Source organism: Pleurodeles waltl, chromosome 4_2 (genome assembly GCF_031143425.1).
Source record: "Pleurodeles waltl isolate 20211129_DDA chromosome 4_2, aPleWal1.hap1.20221129, whole genome shotgun sequence".
NCBI lineage: Eukaryota > Metazoa > Chordata > Amphibia > Caudata > Salamandridae > Pleurodeles > Pleurodeles waltl.
In genome coordinates, this window is record NC_090443.1 from 794,075,224 (window position 1) to 794,097,658 (window position 22,435).

The window sequence follows — 22,435 nt, forward strand, 5'->3', positions numbered from 1 at the left end:
ATTGCTGGAGTGGTAATGGGCCATTGGCATTAGTGGTTCAGCCTTAAGGTGGATTGCTTCTTTTATTTGCACCCGCTATTTTCAGGTGGTGCAGCCGGCTAGTGCTTTTAGCAAGCTAGGTCTTCCTGTTAAAACAAAGAGTGTCCCGGGCTCGACCTTGACTCCTACACTTTTTAACTTATATATGCACCCTCTAGCAGAAGTGATTGAAGAATGGGGTGTTAAAGTGATATCCTATACAAATGACACATAACTGATCATCACCCTCTGGCAGAATCAAGGGTTCTCTGCTGAGCGCTTTAGATCATGTCCAGCTAGCCTGGCAATCTGGATAGAACAAAGCTGACTTATACTAAATGCTCGGAAAAGCAACGTGGTAGTAATTGGTAAAAAACCCTCAATTTAGTCTTCTGATTGGTGGCCGGATGCCCTAGACGCAGTACCCTCTACTAAGGCTGCAGTGAAAAATATTGTAATCGGGTTTGATTCCTAACTAAATTTTGAAAAACAGGCTTCTAGTGTGGTAGGCAATTGTTTTGGCATTCTAAAGATGCTCCGGAAGATCTCAGATCTTCTGCCATCTGACTCAAGGAAAACAGTGGTACAGAGCCTCATTACATCTAGAGTAGATTACTGTAATGGTATCTACCTTGGAATTTCCCAGTAGCAGACTCCTCAAACTCCAAATAGGCAGATTGTCCTTGCACGTCTGCTTCTTGGTATTCCAAAATTCTCCTCTATTGGACAGGCCCTTAGTTCCCTTCAGTGGTTTGCGATAGAGAAGAGAGTGGCTTTTAAGGAGCTCTGTTTCGGTCATAAAATACTGCAGGGTAATAACCCTGATACCTTTGTATAACAGTGTCATGGTACAACCCAGTTAGGAACCTGCGATTCTCAACTTTGTCCCCGGCAGTGCTTCCAAGAGTGACAAAAGTACAAATGGGGGGGATGTTCTTTTAGGTACTTGGCCCCTAAATTATGGAATTCTCTGCCTTCTGAGCTCAGACGGGAAAGCCAGGAGCCAGTTTTCCAGAAAAAGCTGAAAGCCTGGCTCTTTGAGGCTACTATAGACTAAGCAGGTTTCTTCTGTGGATGATAATTGGACCCTAGCATGGGGACACTCCAGCTGGAGTAACCAGGCGCTGTACAAACTCTGCTAAATAAATAAAGAAATAAAAAAAGTGTGTAAAAATGTAAAATGTACTTATCTTAAGTAATAGTTAAACAACTCAAGACTGCTCTAGATTTATATGCTGTGCCTCAGTCCACCATCTAATGCCTGGGCTCAGAGAAGCATCTTGTGTATATGAAAAAATGCATTTGGGAATCTACAAGATGTTGAATCAGTATGATTCATGAAGATTTAGAAGTTAAATCCAGCATCAGTCCAAGAGCCCCAAACATTTTTAGGTCTAAAAGATATCTTGTCAGCCTCATGCTTTCAAAAGTAATGATAAATATACATACGGATATACATATGTAGAAGGGTTTAAGTTAACCATCTTCATCCGCTGGTATTCAAAACTGTCATTCACACTTTCCTTCAATATACTATAGCTTCCAGTTTCTGGAGGTACCCAACTGGGTTTACCGGATGTGTTGGATGTCATGAAGGCTCTAAGAAGACCAATAGGACCATACCAGAAATGTTCCAGCAGGGGACTCATGTGCTCCCTGGACTAGCTCTCCCTGGACATTGACAGTCAAATCAGTATCATGAAGCAGAAGACTAATCTTGGCTCTTCACACTACAACTAGACTATTATTTGGATATAAACCCATATACCTTGTTGAGATGCACAGATAAAGAATCTGAATCATCTGGTCTAACAGGTAGAGTAGACTGGCTTGCATTTATTTTCCTCAATGGCTCCAAAAAAGATGATCATCCTGTGTATTTAATATGTGGAAGTGTGAAGAAATTGATAGCGCTAAAGTAAAGGCACTTGAAGACACCAAAGATTCTCTTCCACAGAGTTGGTAACTTTATGACTGTTGCAGTCAAGTTTTCTACTCATTAAAACAGTTATTCGTTGCCAGTGGTGTGACTTATTCAGAGGTCTAGGATAACTGTTTGCGGTTTACTCATCTATGGTTCAAGAAATAGTGCTTTTCTTTGAGTCAAGGTAGTGATGTCTCTCTCAGACATTACAATCTGCTTGTACTCACTTCCTGAGCAGTTGGGTGGAAGAGGTGCTGAGTCACAAAACAGGATTCCCTTGCTTGGGTGAAATGCATCGCTCTTCTTTTTATAGTGTTTTGTCCATGTCCATTGGCAGCTGGAGCAGATAAATGCCTCAGTCTTGAGCCAAAACACAAAATATCATGCTCAGGCAGAACAAGTCTCAAAAGGGTCTTTGGTATGAGAAGTTCACAGAATCCAGCCTAAAACAGGAAGACCCATAAACCTTTGAATGTGGTGTCATCTTGCATCCTGCCATGGGAAAACACAAGGGTATAAGCACTGGAGCCCTGATCTTACCTGGTTTCTCGTCAATGCTTGAAAAGAGAAGCAGGTGCACGCCAATAAAGGGCAAAAGGACCAAAGAAGACATGTGCAATATTACTTCCTCTTACAGTTTGGGCCTAAGTCCTCGAAAACCAGCAGAGTCGCGTTGCTGTTGTGACCAGGAGAGAGATGACCTATCTGCCTGTGCAGGAATATACTTTGACAGCCATGAGGCATGAGACGATCCACGAAGAGACCTACACAAGGTCCAGATGATAGTAAGGAGCTGCTTTAAGACCACTCATTGGATAGGCCACACCGAAGGGCACACGGTCTCCAAAGCACAGCTCCCAGGGGGAAGCAAGATCTTTAGGGTTCAGAAACTTCTAAATCAGCTTCATACAGGGAGTGCAGAATTATTAGGCAAATGAGTATTTTGACCACATCATCCTCTTTATGCATGTTGTCTTACTCCAAGCTGTATAGGCTCGAAAGCCTACTACCAATTAAGCATATTAGGTGATGTGCATCTCTGTAATGAGAAGGGGTGTGGTCTAATGACATCAACACCCTATATCAGGTGTGCATAATTATTAGGCAACTTCCTTTCCTTTGGCAAAATGGGTCAAAAGAAGGACTTGACAGGCTCAGAAAAGTAAAAAATAGTGAGATATCATGCAGAGGGATGCAGCACTCTTAAAATTGCAAAGCTTCTGAAGCGTGATCATCGAACAATCAAGCGTTTCATTCAAAATAGTCAACAGGGTCGCAAGAAGCGTGTGGAAAAACCAAGGCGCAAAATAACTGCCCATGAACTGAGAAAAGTCAAGCGTGCAGCTGCCACGATGCCACTTGCCACCAGTTTGGCCATATTTCAGAGCTGCAACATCACTGGAGTGCCCAAAAGCACAAGGTGTGCAATACTCAGAGACATGGCCAAGGTAAGAAAGGCTGAAAGACGACCACCACTGAACAAGACACACAAGCTGAAACGTCAAGACTGGGCCAAGAAATATCTCAAGACTGATTTTTCTAAGGTTTTATGGACTGATGAAATGAGATTGAGTCTTGATTTGCCAGATGGATGGGCCCGTGGCTGGATTGGTAAAGGGCAGAGAGCGCCAGTCCGACTCAGACGCCAGCAAGGTGGAGATGGAGTACTGGTTTGGGCTGGTATCATCAAAGATGAGCCTGTGGGGCCTTTTCGGGTTGAGGATGGAGTCAAGCTCAACTCCCAGTCCTACTGCCAGTTCCTGCTTCTTCAAGCAGTGGTACAGGAAGAAGTCTGCATCCTTCAAGAAAAACATGATTTTCATGCAGGACAATGCTCCATCACACGCATCCAAGTACTCCACAGCGTGGCTGGCAAGAAAGGGTATAAAAGAAGGAAATCTAATGACATGGCCTCCTTGTTCACCTGATCTGAACCCCATTGAGAACCTGTGGTCCATCATCAAATGTGAGATTTACAAGGAGGGAAAACAGTACACCTCTCTGAACAGTGTCTGGGAGGCTGTGGTTGCTGCTGCACGCAATGTTGATGGTGAACAGATCAAAACACTGACAGAATCCATGGATGGCAGGCTTTTGAGTGTCCTTGCAAAGAAAGGTGGCTATATTGGTCACTGATTTGTTTTTGATTTGTTTTTGAATGTCAGAAATGTATATTTGTGAATGTTGAGATGTTATATTGGTTTCACTGGTAATAATTAATAATTGAAATGGGTATATATTTGTTTTTTGTTAAGTTGCCTAATAATTATGCACAGTAATAGTCACCTGCACACACAGATATCCCCCTAACATAGCTAAAACTAAAAACAAACTAAAAACTACTTCCAAAAATATTCAGCTTTGATATTAATGAGTTTTTTGGGTTCATTGAGAACATGGTTGTTGTTCAATAATAAAATTAATCCTCAAAAATACAACTTGCCTAATAATTCTGCACTCCCTGTACTTCTAGAACTTAGTCTACAGTATTCTGAACCATCTATATTTCTTTCAGGAACCAGTACCACCACAGTAACCAAGCAGTCCCAGGCCTTCATAACATAAGTGCGGGTTCATATTTTGCTGGCTGAAGTATATTACCCCCATTCAATCACCACTGGGATCATATTTCTAACTATTATGGTTCTGGGTATATTTTAAGTTAAAGAAAGTAATTATTTTATACTTGCATGCCAGTTCCCAGTGCAGTGGGGTGTCATCATTGATGGCAGTTGGTGCCTTGACCCTGGATGTGTCCCTACCTCTGGATAATTTTGACTGCAAACTGATTTCATGATATAGGCCTCTACTGGAATAGGTACTCGTGTTGCTTAGTCACTGGTGCTGGTACAACAAATTCTTACAGTCCTATTAAAACAAGTGTGCCCTTAAATGATTGCTGAACTCCAAGTGACTGGATAGGGCCACTAACTGGATCCTAGTGAACAGGCACCGCTCATCTAGACACCAGCCTTCAACTGCCAGCTCCTGCAGATCCACCAAGTAGCATCAGGACATTAAAAACGGTATTACCTGGCATCATAGTTATTTGTGTGGTTGCTTTTCGGGTTCTAACTTTTTGGGGATGACACCTTTAATTCTGGCCAGGACTATTTGTGAACATGACTCTTTTACTCCACTTGTTTGATACGAGAGTGATAACAAAGGTCCGGAGATATGTTTCACCGCTGCATTCCTTGCCCTTCTTATAAACCCATAAGCATTATTAAGATTCCAGCTACTGAAAAGAACCTAAGAGACAAGAACTTCCCAAGTTCCCCGAGACAGCCTGAACTAATAAACTAAATCCCATAAGATGACACTGGCTATATTGCTAACATTTACAGAATTATATCACGAAGAAGCTTTAATAAAGTTTGAGATTGTATCCCTGCTCCAGAACACATTCTATATTTTTTGCCTGCTTCTAGGCATTAAGTGACAATGACGTTATTGCTGGTTATTATTATACTGCATGTAAGTTTTTAAAACACACTTCTGATTGCTCCTCTTTATTAATAAGAGAGTTAAGTGCCTATGTTGACTAATATCGTTGTCCAATTAGAGTCACCATATTGTGGCCATGGGACAACTATTGCAAAGCACAGGACACTGCCCAGTAAATATTGTCCACTTCAAGATGCCAAGAAAAGGCTGTGCTAGGTGCACTGTCTTCTGCAAATTACAAAGGTTTTGAAGTATCAACCATCTCAAGAGCACTCTGTATCACTATCCAAATTGATTATTTGTAAATGAAGTTTTATAACTTCTGCCTTAGGTACTTTCGTATAGCGAAAACTTTCTACGGTTCCTTCATCTAGTTACAAATAATGGCATACTTCAAAACTACTCACATTGGCATTTGAGCATACCTTTTAAAAATTTGAAAGTAAGTTATTTCTTTACAAATAAAACTGAAATATGTGGTATACAGTTAGATGGCAATCTTTACAATCTCCTTTAAGAGAGGTCAGACTGCTTTGGCAAATATTTTGTTGTATCAGGGTCTTGGTACGCCCTAGTTTTATGGACTGGGCATTTTGCAAATCCAATTAATTTAGTTTTGTAAAACAAAGTTACTTTTAAATCATAAGCAACTCAAGAATAAAAAGATTTCTCTAGGTGATAGCTTAGCTGAGGCTGACATAGCATATGTTCCAACTCGTCTCATCTCCAGGCACCAATAACAAATGTTAAGTATAATCCAATCTGGTAGCATTCATTTAATCAGTCTACCAAGGATGAAATGATGAGTGAAACTGCTGGGATAAAATCATGAGGCCTTCAGGCATACACAGAGATCCCTATAATACATGCAATAATCTACTGACCTCTTTCACACTTCCTGTTCTTCCAGCATCCAGCCTTTTGAAGGGAGCTACAAGCACAATCATATCTAAGATGCACAAATGCTAAGGGTTAAGATTGATGGCAGTCACCGATATTTTCCTTGTTTAGATATTAATAAACATTTCTTTATACAGAATGGATCTTTCATATGTTTACACACACACTGGCAGTGAAATCCAGAATTTTCTTTCAAGCGTCCTTCTGTGCTTCAAGATTATGGAATACACTGCCCTGCCCCTTTAGGAAAACACCTAACCTCCTCTGCTTCAGTGGATGCCTATTCTCCTCAATCTCCTGAATTAGACTGATGAAGGACCCACCACTCTTCCTGACAGCCCCCTGGTTATGCAGGGAAGTAGACCACACAATTAGCCAGTCCATTTCAGTAACACACATTGTACATACACACAACAGAATTCCTTCATACATGTCCTACAGAGGTAAAACTACAAAGGCCTTTAAGAAAACACTAAAATCATCATGCCAGCTCCACAGTCACTGCACAGCCTGGGTTGAGAAGGCAAGTAGCCACACTCATTCAGAAAGGGTGCACACTTTGGAAGTCCCACAGAAATCATGTCTCAGCTCTGATGTCCACGAAAACCATAAGGGACCTGGAATACTTCCAGTGGGCTTTTGTTTGTCTAGTGTCACTAGAGGCACAGCAAACATCATGGTTTTTTGACAGCGGGACCTGTATGAAACAGGTCCCGCTGTCAAAAGCTGAAGCTTTCATCTCTGTCCCCTACACGCATGCAGGAGGCAGAGATGAAATGCTTCAAAGCAGCTCCATGCTTGCTGAAGCAATGGCACAGCGAGGGAAGCCATAAGGCTTCCCTCACAATGCCAGATAGTCCATAAAGGGAATTTTCAATGATTGCAAAAATATATAAATAAATATGTAGGGACCGCAGGGGAGCCCTTGAGGGCTTCTTTGAGGTCCCAGATAAAAAAAAGCAAGCAATAGCTCAGTGTGAAGGTCGCACACCTTCACAGTGAGCACTCAGTGTTCAAGTACAGAGCCGGAATCGCTTTCCTTTCCTTTTTTTTTTTTTTTTAAATACAAATTATATTAATTCTTAAAAATTACAGATACATTTTTTCATACATGAAAGACTAAAATAAACTTTCTCTCTCCCACCCACTTTCTTTTTCTCTCTGTCTCACTTTTAATCAATTTCTCCCAATCACACACTCAGACACTTTGTACCCACTCACAGACCCACACAGAGCCTTGTGCACCCACTCACAGCCCCAGTCAGACCATCAGGCACCCACTCACAGAACCACTCAGACTCTCACTCACCCACTCACAGACCTACTGACAGCCACATACACCCTCTCACAGACCCACGTACACACTGACGCACCCAATAAAACACTGATGTACACACTCCCACACCCAGACACTCACAGCCACTCTCAACCCCAGATACATCCTCTCACAACTATTCTGAAACCCGTAGAGGCTGCAGCCAACTTCCGACACACATGGCCAAAGGGCTGTGCACAGCATGGTGTGTTGGGTGGTTAGTAGGGTTGGCCACAGGATCTTGCTGCAGGTCAGGTCTTGCGGGCAACCTCTGCTGCACACAGGAGAAGGCCGTGCATTGTGCAAGGTTGGGTGCTTATACTGGATTGGGCTCAGGACCTGGATGCAGGCCAGGCCCTGTGGCCAACTACTGCCGCGCAAACCCAAACGGCGTGCGCAGCGGAGATTGTATAACACATAGTAATGAAAATTACTATATATTTAAAAAAACATAGACATTCACTAAAAAAAACAAAGGTTACAGGGAGATTATAGTTAGGCTCACATTTCAAATGCACAAAACCATAGAAATTCACCATTTATAGTTAGAGTTACCAACAGTAACTATAACTTGTGCCCTAAGGTAACTATAACTCCCGCCCTACCCTTGCACTGATAATTATCCAACAAATTACGTCAACCCATGACATCTTTGATATTATCATTCATAATATCATTGTGATATTTGCAGTAAAACTTTTGACAGAAAAAACCGTGCATGGCAGGGACGCAAGTTACAGTAACCTTAGGGCACGAGTTAGTTACCTGAGGTCACTCTAAATATAACTGGTAAATATCTATGGTCTCGTACGCTTAAATGTGAGTCTAACTATAACGTCCCTGTAACTGGAGACACAGCTAAAGCAATCTCTAGAATAAATACTAAGTGACTTGCGTTTCACCAAAGCTGCAGCAAATAACACGTTTCTAAGCTTCTACGGTTCCGATTTAATTAGGAACACTTTAGAGGTGTGTAATGTGGCCTGATAGTTATTTTTTTTTACTGAAGAAATTTACATTTTGTAGCTTTAAACTGTATTTACTTTTAAAAGCACCATTTGTTCATCAGTAATTTCAAAAGTTATATGCGTTACTTTTGCAGAGTGCATTCAATTTATGTTTGAAACATTTGCAATCCTGTTTTCCAACACTATACTTGTGAACACAGCCCAGTTAGGGCACTAAAAGTGGCCCTCTATGGTACTACTTAATTCTGGACAACTTTGTTATTGCCACCCTTAGTCATTAGAAAGTGACACTGAGTTAGTTGCAAGTGGCTCAAAGTAGACAAAAGAACAAGAAATTGCCATAAGCTTAAACAAAAATGTTAACCACATTTAACGCAGTTTGCATTTTTTTGTATTGATGACCCTTCAGCAGTCTTACCTGGAAATAAGCGGACATGAACGTGTTGTCGACTGCAAGTAAAATGTCTCCTCGTTTGTGCACAATGTCTGCACATTGCTGAATATCAATGACGGTCAATGTTGGATTTGTAGGTGTTTCTATCCAAACAAGCTGTCAAAATGCACAATGTTAAATACAAGAAAAATATTCCAGGTTACAAAACTATTCAGACTCTGTTTATAAAGGAGATGAGCAACATATTCTGCACTGATAGAGTCCATGTACTAAATTTAAATGATCGGATACATTTATTTTACACTGACGTGAAATTACCATAAACTTAAATAAAATACAACATTCTGAAAGGTTTAAACGGTTTAGGGCTTCAGTGCCCTCCTTTGCAATCAGTGCTATTCCCACATTGTCATCTCCCCCGACACACATAAAATAAATCATTATTTAACTACTTGGGGAACAGTAGGATTGAACAAAGGAAGTTATGTGAACAAAAGCAGAATATTACAACTAACATGTCTCTTTTAACGGCGCTCCAAAACTCTCACAGATGGAGATGTAGGCAAATCTATACGCTGTTATGCTATAAAGTGTAGGCAAACTATACGCTGTTATGCTATAACGTGTAGGCAAACTATACGCTGTTATGCTACATGCTGCACAGTCAGTTTTCACATGTGAAGGGTGGGAACTGATACAGAAATGCAGCCGCTGTAATCTCTAGGGGAAGGGATGATGTGCCGCTTCTATTTCCAGGCAAAGCAAAGAGCGACTTACAATTCTTCTAGGAGACCATGGCTAACCGAGAAATGGGTCCAATATAAAGCAAATCACAGCTGTCGAAAAGGTCTGTAATCCACCTGACTAGGACATCACTTCAGTCGCAACTCAAGCAACGTGCAATTGTCTGCCTCCAACTAGAAATACTTTATTGTATGAAAAATTACTTTCTGAAACCCACTTCTGTAAGATGAACAGATAATGGGTGGCTTGCTCTGATTATTACTCTGATTCACACCTTGCCTGGGCCTGAGTCTGTCTCTGTGGCTACCAGGTAAGGCTTCCATGCTTGATGACAGTCTGTTCGGACCCCAGTGCCCCTTAGCAAAATCAAAATGAGTAGTCAGCTGTGCACAACAGACTGATTTCCCTCTCATCCCAATATTCCCATTGGCATGCTTGAATAGTATTAAGACAGTAGCAATGCACTTCATGCTCTGTCTAAACTTGTTGACTGTAGACAATGTAAAGATATGTTACAGCGATGGCTCTTGTCTAATATTGATTTTCAGACGTTCTAAATCTTGATACTTCCTACTTCCAAGTCCTCTTTGTCCACCCTAAATAGTGAGTAGATTAGCCTAAAAGATAAGTTCATATTAGTGCTTAATTTGTATTAAACAAATTTTAAAAAAGAGCCAGGGTCTTTGTCGGGAGCAGCTTGCGCCACCCATTGTCCCTACCAGCACTGCCAATGACAGTACCAACATAACTACCAACTATCACACTCCTACAGGTGTGACAATTCAGATTATTCCAGGCCCTCAAAGCCATAAAATTGGCTTGGGCGGCATGTATTAGTGATTTTTAATGTATAATAAATTAATAAACACCTGTTGTCTATGTTACACAAACAGTGCCACCATGTGGCAGACTGTCCGAGTACTAGTGCCGACAATTAAGTGCCAGTGCCAACCGCCAGACACCACAGGCTAAAATTAAGCACTGGTTAGCATGCATGGTTTTGTAGAGCAGGTAGCTAAATAGGAATTTAATTCTTAGTATGATGGGGAGCCATGTAAGATGCATAGGCTGGTGAGGTCAACCTTTCTCCCTGAAGATACAAGTCTCACTGTGGAGTGTAATATAGTCCTTGGTGGATTATAAGAAGATGAGGAGGAATATGAGGAGTTTTGAAATAAAATATTTGGGGACAAGCCCTTATCCTTTACATTATGATGAAACTAGATATGCAGACCAAGCATCATCAGCATCACAGAAACTGTCTCAGCCATTCAAACATACAAACAACAAAAGCAAATAAGATTATAAATAAGATGGCATTTTGCTGAGTAACACTTTAAAAAACAGGCGAGGGGTTCCAGATCTTTTCACATTCCGATATCCATTTTAGTTAGAAATATACTGAACGACGTGTAGGTATTGCCATTACAATAGTAGATATTCAAAAGTAATCCTCAGTTACCTTGGTTTTGGGGGTGATTGCAGCTTCCAGGCACTCGAGTTTCGTGCAGTCCACAAATGAAATTTTCAGACCCATTTCAGCAGCGACCGTTCTGAAGTACCGATTTGTACCTGAAAGAAATAGCAAAGAGTCGGAAGATATATATGTTAACAGAAAAGATGAATACAACTATCTATACAACAATAGATGTCAACAGAATCCAGCAGGAAATGGAGACTGAGGATTTGCTGAGTACAACTGCCAAGCCAGAAGGTTTCATAGAGCCTGTGAAGAAATGCTGAACAGTAATAGCCAATCAGCCCCAACTACTGACCTCAAAAATCTAAGGGACGATACACATATAATTTCATACTTTGGTAATCACGCAAATCAGAAAAAAATGCTTTTGCACAAGTAATAATTTACAAGAAGAATTTGCGCCAGGGCACCATATTTCTGTCAATGCTCGTTCCTTAGGTTAACTGGGAAGGGGGTGCGGAGGGGCGCACAGACATCACCTGGCGTACGTGGCTCAAGAGGGATAATGTATAAACAGAGGTTTTCATTGAATTTTTGCACATATGGCCAGTAAAAAATTAGAGTGCAGCATCCGCGCTCGCTGCCTATTCCTCACACCAGTGAACTCTTCTGTGAAGCTGGACCTATAGCCAGAAAACACAGCTGCAAGTTGGTGATGAGTATTTTGCATGAAACAAGTGTATGGTCTCATTTATGTGAATCTGGACCAAAATGTTGGTACTGATTACGGAAGGGGAAAATTTGGAAAGAAGACAACGGAAGCGTGGGAGAGAATTTAGGGCCAGATGTAGCAAAGGGTTTTTCCCATTCGGGGTCAATGGGAAAATGTGTTTGTACATATGGCCCTTAAATACTTGGGTACTAGGTATGGTAAATTAACTGCCATCTTTGGACACAGCCATAAAAGCAAAACCAGTACTTTTGTTCTACTGAAGTGGAACTTACAGAAGATCGTTTTGCAATTGTAAAGAATGCAGATTTTAAAAGATCACTAGAGATGAGACTATGGCACCTTTACCAGAGAAAACGAGAAGCAGACTTTGCATAGGTGTGACAGCAAGCAGTTGGGAACAGGAGGTAAGTGGAGTTTCCGCATTGCCAGTGGAAAGAAAACTAACTAAACCAATGCATTTTTTTCTTAGGTTCAGAATGCAGCAACAGGAGAATTTTATAGCAACTTCAAGAAAAAACAAGCAGCAGTCACCTTGCCAATCTGAAACATCAAAGTAAGCACAACATCAAGATCAAAACCAACATTCAAGAGAGAGGAAATTGGCATCAAAGTTTGAAGGACCAAACGTTAGGACCAAGAACCTCCAAGGATCGAGGCCATAGGTTTCTCAGATTTCAATGTAAAAGTACTGGTTGACATCCAAGTGGCAATGCCCAAAATACATTCTCCAAAATGGTCAGTGACCAAGTGCGGCTCCTCCGCCATGATGTCAGAGCGTCACCACACGCCCACCAGAAACTGCAAAACTTTTACAGTAAAACCATAATAAACTATGTTTATCATGGTTTTATTGTAAAAGGGGTAGGGTCCATTGGGACCGTGACAGGGATAGAGGGGGAGTGCACAGCACTCCCCTTCAGTAAGCATGTATGTTTGGTCGGCTGTCTCGGGCCAGCCAAACATATATGCGCACTAGGCTCTCTCCAACCCGGCACTGTGTTGCCGGTCGGAGACAGCAGGCAAAGACTCTCACTCTACCTCAGAGCACCCTGGATGGGCGCTCCATCCAATCCCAATGCTGCTTTCATGCTGCCAGCAGCATGAAAGCTGTGTTAGGATTGGACACAGGGCAGGCTGGGAGACTGTGTCTGCAGTGGTGGACCCTGGAGCAGATCGGATTGGTGCAGCGAGAAAGGTAAGCTTTTTTTTTTAATTATTATTTTTTTGTTGTCCCCCCTCCACCCCAAGATCCTTTTTCCTCCCACAAGCCACACCTGCCAGTGACTACAATCACTCATTCATATCCCCATTTGGTCAGAGAACATTCTGAGTACCGCCCACATACATTAGAAAAAATGCATATAAAATAGTATTAACAGAAGATAAGGATGGTCAGGCCGGCAACGTAAGCATTAAATATTAAATACACAGCTAAGAGGCGGTCCTTAAAGAACAGCGTTGGAGGTGATACATTGATTAAAAGAGGGGGGAAGCAGCCCAACTTCTGTAAGAAAACAACCAGTACATTGCTGCTTCCTGGATGCTCATCCCATTTATTCTGGAAACTTTAAAATGCCCAAAAGGTGTCAAATGCTTCGGTTATATCCAAACTAATCTAAGCAGCGACACTGCCAACATTCAAATCTCTCAGTGGTAATACACTATATCTTCAAGGAGGGATTCCATAGTACAAATAGGATGAAAACAACTCAGGTTTTGTTGAGTTTTTTATAAACTGTCAGTGCTCCAAAGAAATTGAAAAGTTGTGATGTAACTGCAATAATTTTCATTTGGGTAGGGAGAGAAGACATGACAAGAGGGAAGTTTTCAACAACAAATCGGTCACAAGTGTGTTTGTGGGGTAATACGACAACACCAGGTATAAAGTCACACTTGTAAACCAGAGGAATGAGCAGTAAACTCTGTCACTACAATGTGTTTGACTGGTCTGGGGTCAGGAGGTGACTCAGATTTGAGTGAGGGGCTATTAAGATCTGCTACCTTTAGATGTGAAACACATAGCATTTAGGACCAGAGAGGTGAAGACAACTACAACTACAATACTTGCATTACCGGAAACACTACAGAAAAAATTAAGGAGTGCTTAATTTAAAATTTTCTGTAATGTATTGTTAATCTTTGCAGTAATGAAAAAAATAAGAAAGGTCTTTGCAAAACTGGAGTAAAGCAGGGATATTATAGTTTTAATCAATGGGTAAGGATAAATAAGTACGGATAGAGATAAAACTGCAGTTGGGCAGAAACAAAGGTTAACTTTAACATTCTCAGCTTCTAAATAATGCAGAAACAGATATCATTTATCTTAAAATGTTTCCATAAATACTGGTTAAAGATTTAAAACGTCTTTTACAATGAGGCCAGTCAACCTGCCCACCCCTAATAGCTGCATTCAAAGAGTAATCACCACTTCAAGAACTCTCCCTTAGCAGAAAAAAGTACATGATTATAGAGCTTCCATTTACACATCAAATAGACTAAATACTTCCAACCAGATACGTTCCATATTACAATTATCAAATTATTGAATCAGACTATTGGTTCGTGAGGTTTAATAAAACATAAGAAAAGTATTAAAAATCATTAATTTTACATTTCTGATCACTCATATATTTAAAACAACTTCTTTTAAAATTAGATAAACAGGTTCCACTTCCAAACCAAATACCAATTGAAGAAACCTTGGACTTGGGGAGCAACCGTTGGCCAAGGGGCCGTTCTTTTTATTTATAAAAAAAAAAAACTCCTAGGTGTCTAGTGGCATTACTGCAGCACGATCGCTATTCGATCGTGCTGCAGGAGTTCTCAGAGAGACATGAAAGGAAAGGAAAGCCTTTCCTTTCCATGCCTTTCTGAACTCCCCTTCCCCTGTCGGAGGAGAAACTAGTCAGTTTCTCCTCAGACGCGCTGTAAGCCATGCTTCCAGCGAGATGGGGGCGACCTCTAACGAGGTCAGCACGCGATCGCACGCTGATGTCATCAGGTGTCACTGGGGGCGTCGGGGTGGCAGCGGAAGCCAGTTCATCAGGTGTCACGGGGGGTTGGTGGCACCCCCCACGCGTCACAGCCAGTACGTAACAGTTACGTGCGTGCACAGGACGTAACCCTTACATCCTTGGCATGGAAGGGGTTAATATCATGACAACATATGCATGGCCAAAATATTTAACAGTAAGTGCATATAGGGCAGTATTGATGTGCTATTCATAACTCCACATCCACGTACTTTAAAGATATTTTATATATATTTATATATCAAAACAAAATCCTTTCAGGGTTAGAGTGATGCATAAGTTATGCAAAAAGGAAGAGAGAAGTCTGGGTAGTTCCCAAATTTGGGTGGAGAGCCGCTCCAGTAAGGAGCACCCTGCAACACCAGCTCACCGCAAATGTCTGTTTATCTAGCACATTTTAAAGTATTTGATTAGCTTAGTGCTGTTCACGTTCTCAATTTTTTGGCTATGATATTAAGGTATAACAATATTATCACTCGATATTTGGGACATACACCATTTCTTCAGAAGAAGCTGGTGTATATAAAATAAGAATTTTATTGGGCTTTCATCTTGCCTTCTTCTAGATCTCTCCCAAAATAGTACTTTTGTTGTTCAGAATAAAGATGGTCATTTACAATGACATAGTTTTAAGTGGTCAGATGTGTACATAATTTAATGTTATTAAGACAACACACCCTGTGCTGATAAGGTAATCGGTGGACCAGTGCATCCTTTGCTTAGAAGTGTACAACATGCAGGTTTAAGGGTCAAATCATGGCAAATCCATCCAGCCTCTCATTCTTTTGATGCCAATCCACAGAAATATAAATGGGTAACAGTGAATTACAGGAATGTTTTTCATAGAGGGGTTTCAAATAGACAACGAGAGTGAAGCTCATGTTGTCTATGATGTCACTCAGAACCCCGAGGTGAAAAACATCCATGAAATTCACTTTTTAGCCATACATAATTTTATGCTATGTATGGCCCCCAAAATCATATGCCTTGCTTTCAACTGCTATGTAGAAGCAGAGGAGTAAAAGGAGAGCCATATGTAACATGGCCTATCTTCCCTGACCCAAATGTGAAAAAATAAATACCTTACCATAGTTAGCCAGCCACCATCCCATTCACTGCATTCTTTCCCCCTCCTGCAGCTGTGCTTTATGCTTTTCGTCAAAGCAGACAAGCAGAGCTGCACTGACAGGTTTCTAGCAAGTCGAGTCAATCTCGCTTGGCAGGCCTTTATGACGTAGCAAAAGTGGGTAACCAGTTTTTTTTTTTATTATAAACTGCTGCTATGTCACAGAAGCGTTGCCAGATATAGAATTTAGGCAATAACCGCTATGTTTACAGGATTTTCTGAGATATCTACTTCAAAGTACCAGTCCAAAACATCAAACTGAAAATCTTCCATTGAGCCAACTACTTAGGTTCAAAAGGACAGTATCTGGAGGAAACGGAATGAAATCTCTCTGTTTGCAGACCTGATTCCAGAAGACAGGCACAATGAGGTGAGACCAACAGCCAAATAAGGAGTGAATGCATTGATGGTCATTATCGATACAGCCACGGATGTGTCAACTACTGCACTGATGGTCATTATTGACACAGGCTTGGACGTGTCAAATGCTGTGTTTCGCCATGCTATAGCTGCTGTCCTCAGAAGGCAAGGACTTCTGGGGTCCACCTCCTTTTGACCAGAGGTTCAGGTCAAGATCCTCAACATGACTTTTGATGGTAACACCTTGTTCAGAAGCATGTCGACGAAGCCTTACAGAACTTCAAAACAGACATGCGCATTCTCTGCGAGCCCAGCAGTTCGAGCATTCACCAGGGTATTCTTTTTGAGACTTCAGGAGAAAACAACTATGTAGGAGGGCCTCCTCCCAGCATGGAGATAAGAGCTGTCAGTACTATGCCTATCAGCAGTCCAAGTACACTCAGGAATATTCCTCAAACTGAGGTTAACTGTGACAGACCTACATGACAAAAAGAAGTGCATCTTTAACTCTCAGCAAGAGGTTATTACAATGAGATACTGGTAAAAGCAGTAGACATACAAATACAGTTTCACACAGCAAAGCTCTTCAAACTCACATCAAAAACACAAACTAAATAGATGCCTTACCGTAAACCAGCATACAAGATTAATAAATTAACAAACACTGGAACATTCTTAACAATGTGAATCTGATGCAATCATATGGCATTAAATCACGGCTAGATCACCTCAAACATCTAAACACCATGATTGCAGACTTACATCAGTTTGTAAAACGAACATGTGGCATCCCAACTGAAGTATGCTAGACTTGCCTGGCTCTGGGCTGCGCAGCCATTAGCACCACGCTGGAATGAGTACTAGCTCTCTGCTCTCCTAATCCAACAGCATCCGTACAGACCACGGACCCATCAGTGGCATCGAAGAAGCCCTGCACCCTCCCGGGTCCACCGGCGGAAGGGTGGTGGCGCATTACTATTGCACTTTTCTGTCCCGTATTGCCGAGTCACAGCACGGACGCTACGCCGCCGCAGCACTAGGAAAAGGCTGTGTCTCCTGTGAATAAGTAATTTCCCTTGACAATGCAGCCGTCTACACGCCTTGATACAAATTCTGCAACTGATGTCAGTCACTTTAATGCGAGCTCTCTGAAAATCTTCCTAGTATTTTAGGCATATTAAAGTTGGTTACTGTTAGAAACAAAATAAAGGCACTCCGATGTCTGAGATATTCTGTCGGGATACAGGAGGCTTCAAAACCAGAGTCTCTTAGGTTATCCAGTAATTAATTTGAGGCTTCTTCCTCTGTGTGTCAATGGTGGCTGAGAAAAAGGACTAGCACCTCTACTTATAAACTTCCATGTCCGACCTGCTTAAGTGACTTGAATCTGCCTCCCTACTCAAATCTGTCTCCAGTTCATTCATGGAGATGAAAAACAATGACTCCTAGAAACAATTATTTGAACCACAATCAGATGCTCCTCCTGCTGAGGCCAAAACCAACCGCTAACGTGCAGTGCTGTGCTGTGTGCGTGCCAGTAGATCCGTGCTCGTTCCCGCCCGTGCTCAAGTCCGTAGGCTGCGTGTTTCACCCTGTTTGATGAGCAACAAGGGACAACTATTGTGGCGGTAGGGTGCTTCTGTGCAAAGCGTAGTGCAGAGTGGGGGCTGTAAGGAGTGTACGGAGTGCGAGCCCCGAGGCCGTGAAACCCCGAAGTTTGAGGTAGTGCTCTCCAGTACTTAACTGGAGATCGGAGTTTGGCATTTATTAACTGGCTACCTCCTAGCGTGGAAATTAGAGCTCGTTATTGTTAGAGCTCACTGTGGAAAGTGGTAAAGGGGTGGTGGCGGTGTTGTAGCACTACACAGCTGAAGGCTTTGATTGCAGGCGGAGATAAGTGCTGCGTTTTGTAAATTGCTAATAGAAACAGCCGCCTTCAGCTTCGTCATATATGAGAACTGCCTAAGATGCCCCTTTAAAAAAAAAAAAAAAAAAAAAGTGTGAAGCTTGTGGGAGCAGGAAAAGGTAGGAATGTTTGTGGAAGGAGAGAAGATGTACGGGCATTACAGGATCCTGGGACTTCCTCCCATATAGAAGAGAATCAAAATGGGAGATAGTAGTACTCAAGCTGTGAGCAAAGCGCACTCATCAGCAAAATCTCTGGTGGTTTCGATTAAGGATTTTGTCGGGAAGCATTTTAAACCTCCTCTGTTAACGGAGATCACAAACATGGTTTATGGTTCTGCATTACAGGAAGGCTCACAAAAGTTGTTGGAAGTATGGGACAAGGACATTTTGGAAGCTGAGGTGAGGAGTCAGGTCTGTAGAAGGCCTTCCTCCAAGAAGGCCTTCCTCCAAAGTGATGGGCAGCAAAGGGTGGGCAGCTCGGAGTACCTGGTTTAACTGCCTGAGGATCCCAGGATGGCAATCAAGGGACTTTGCCTACGTCAGCGGCAAACATTGACTCTTTATTATCAGGCCCCTCACCGATGTTGGATGTCCTCCTGCTAATGCAGAAAACATTACATGGGCTATCTGAAGCTTCGCTTGCAGGAAATAAGTCCATGAGAACAGAGGCAAGTCTGTTAAAAGAGATTTTTGTTAGAACTAAAAGCAATTAATTCTTTGTATGCTCTCATTGGTAAGACTGGTACTTTATCTATGAGCAAGGAGTTATCATTGGGGCAAGGGGAACAGGGTTGTCCATCTGTATATGTATCTAAAAGGCCTATGTTGGTGAGGAGATGGAATCATGGGTAGGGTACGCGCTGGCATTTGGGTCAACTGAGGGGGAGGAATGGAAGGACTTTGAAATAAAGGCCTCATCTGTAAAGCCCAGACCAACACAGGCTCAACCAGTGCAACTTTCCCCCTTAGAGAGGCAGCAAACGCTAAGAGGGGTGGGTATAGGGAAGTAGGGGCATTAAAAATAAGAGTTTGTTGGGTTCGGTAAAAAGAGCCAAGGAGGGTATAAGGGCCAAGAGCAGAGGTAATGCCAGACAAGGTCCTCTGTTAGGGTGTAAGGAGTTTTAAGAAATCTGAAGGCCAAGAATTGCAAACCCCGCAGCATACAGATGAAGATTCAGCCCAAGCGAGGGTATATTCTACCCGCAGTGTACCCAGGGTAAAATATGTGTATCTGGAGGGGACCCAAAAATGGAAACCATTAAATAGCTCAAGTATTTTGTCAGCATTCTCATCTTGTAAGGTACTGAAGGAGGTTGTGTCAAGAAATATTGAGTATGCAGCCTTCGTCCTGTCCACAGCAGGCAGTGAAGTAACAAATATTAGTTTTAGCTTTATCGTTTTTGTAGATTTGGTATTAGAGGCTAGTGACGCTCTTAATAATCTAGGGTTAAGAATAGTGCAGGCAACTGAGGTAGAACCTCTAAGGTCAGAACTTCCCCTGTTAGTAAACCATGCAGGCCCAAATATCGAACAGCTATATTTGGTGATTTGGGGGTGGAAAGGAAGATGGTCCCGACACTGGGTGGTGGGGTCTAATCATGGCACCCTAAAGGTCTTCCATCTTTGCCAAGAGAGAGAGTAATAGATCACCCCCCTCTAAGGAATAGGTTTGCATGTTTAAGTTTTGACAGAGAGAGTGACCCTTCCTGGGGAGGAAATGTCGATTAGGTAGTTGCCACACCCACCAGCTAGGGAGTTGTCTCCTGGAACGTGTATGGGTTGGAGAATTAGACAAGATCGGCAGACCTCACACAACTATGGAAGGATAATGAGATAATTTGTTTCCAGTAGACTTGGTTGGTGGGTGATACATTCCATCAGAGTGGTTATATGCAGTTTGTGAAAGGAGGCACCAAGATGGGGCCAGGGCAGGTGCGATGTGGATTGATGATGGTAGTCTCAACTAAATGTTGTAAAGGGGCAAGAAGTATAGAGACAAGTAGTGATTGGCTTCTAGTTTGTTCACTGGATCTTTATGAGGGTTGCATGTGGCAAAATATGGTAATTGTAGTGAATATATATATATCTTCACACCAGTTTGACAATTAATATATCTTCACACCAGTTTGACAATTAAGTAAAAAATGCAGCACTCACAGCATTACAGCAGATTTCTTTTATTACATACCAAGACCCCAAACAAACTAACACCAATGCGTTTCGACCTTCCCGGTCTTGGTATAAATCAAGAGGTAACCCAGAAAAAGATGTGGGAGGTATTCCAGAAGTACCTGATGGGGTTGACAGAGCTCCCGGGAGGTCCCCCGATTTTCCTTCTATGGGACTTCAACCTTCGTCTCATTCCTGGTCAGGTGGATACCTGGGCCCCAGATCTATTAGAGTTATGCAATCCCCAATGCAGTGTTCTCAAATGTGCACAGTCCGAGTTTGAAGGGGAAATTACACATGCTCTTTTTGAGCTAGGGTTTATATGCTTAAATGGCCATTTTAAGGGGGATTCACCAGCAGCACAAATGTTGCTGTACGGGAACCAGCAGTGTCCAATTGATAATATATTTATACAGGCATGGTTATTTGTATGAATTTTAGGGTATTGGGCATAAGGGGTAGTGATCACTGGGGGCTAAAAGTGGACATACTGGCAGCACCAACACCCAGGGAGACAGTGATAGCGATGGAAGTAGATTTTCCAAAATGCCTGGCAATAAGGATAGATGAAGTATACATGGACCAATTGAAGCAGTATCAATTTACTCATGAGATGGACCATGGTAGGGCTGTGGAGAAATCAGTCTTGGTATGGTATTCTAAAACCATTGAAGAGGTAGTTGACCACTTGCTGCTAGTAGTAACAAGAATGCAAACAAGGGTCTATTGCATCTCCCTTGTAAGCAACAGTGGTTTGATGAGGATTTTATATCTGCTTGAAAGAAGTTAAGAAAGGCAGGAAGGGTGAGGCACTCTACAACCTCCTTAAATGCTAATAAGAGTTTATTATTGTAAGAAAAGGGAGTATGAGGTCTTGGTAAAGACAAAGAAGCAGGCCTTCTTCCAGGCGAATTTGGACCTTATGATTAGGACCCTACAGGAAAAGGACATGAGGAAGTTCTGGCAGTTGGTCCAAAGCTTTGTGGTATTACATCCTCATTGTCAAGAAGTATGGTCCCAGAAACTGACTGGATAATATTTGTAAGCGGGATATATAGGGCTAGAGAGTTAATAGCAATGGAAAGTTGGCCAAATGTGGAGGAGGAAGCTTTCGAGTCCTTTTCTGTTCATTCTTTAGCCAAGTTGATAACCTCCCTAAATTTAAGAGCAGCAGGACCAGATAATATGCCAGCTATTGTGGTTAAGTTAAACCCAATGTGGTGGGCAATGTGTTTTTCAAAGGTTTTCATAGCCATAACCAGGACAGGTGTATTCCCATCCAGCTGAAAGGGAGCAGTAATCAAACCACTATATAAAAAAGTGAGAGGAAGGTACCTGCAAACTATTGTTTGATAAGCCTGCTGGATGTGGGTGTAAAACTGTACTCTAAAGGTCATTCTTAGCTCCCTGAAGAACTGGATAGAGGGCAACAGAATCGTATCAATGGAACAGGGGGGGGTTTAAATCCGGGCACTCTACTATAGATCACTGTTTTAGTTTGTAGAATCTGTGACAGAAAGCGAAGGAAACAACTGAGAATTTATTCTGCTGTTTCATAGATTTTAGCTTGGCTTTTGCTTTGGTGGATCGGACTATTCTTTGGACTGAATTAAGGGAGCAGAAAATCCCCCAATACCTATTGGTGATCCTACAGGAATTGCACTTGGTAAATTGGGCCCAAGTAGAACTTGATTTGGAAGGGTTCCTTTCAGGAAAAATACCTTTAGGTAATGGTCTAAGGCAGGGGTGTGTTTTGGCACCTACTTTGTTCTCCCTGTTCCTAGCCGAACTGACGGGGGTCTTGGGGACAACTCAGTCCTGCTCACCTAAAGTAGGGGGTAGACATGTGTCATGCCTTCTCTATGCAGACTATTTGGCAATTTTGGATTGACCCAAGCAGGCTTACAGAGAAAGCTGAATATATTTAATAATAATTGTGAGGCCTAAAGGTGAATTTGGAAAAACTAATTATTCCCT

The 22,435-nt window shown here is 42.0% G+C and overlaps 1 protein-coding gene across 1 annotated transcript in view; it reads right to left on the reverse strand.

Moving 5' to 3' along the window:
• CTH (cystathionine gamma-lyase) overlaps positions 1 to 22,435 on the reverse strand; it is an 82,653-nt gene that overhangs the window by 37,795 nt on the left and 22,423 nt on the right. Inside the window, exons 4-5 of the mRNA XM_069232445.1 lie at positions 11,173 to 11,282; positions 8,991 to 9,122 (exon numbers count right to left, since the gene is read on the reverse strand). Of these exons, the coding sequence (XP_069088546.1) occupies positions 8,991 to 9,122; positions 11,173 to 11,282 (242 nt within the window). The remainder of the gene's footprint in view (positions 1 to 8,990; positions 9,123 to 11,172; positions 11,283 to 22,435) is intronic.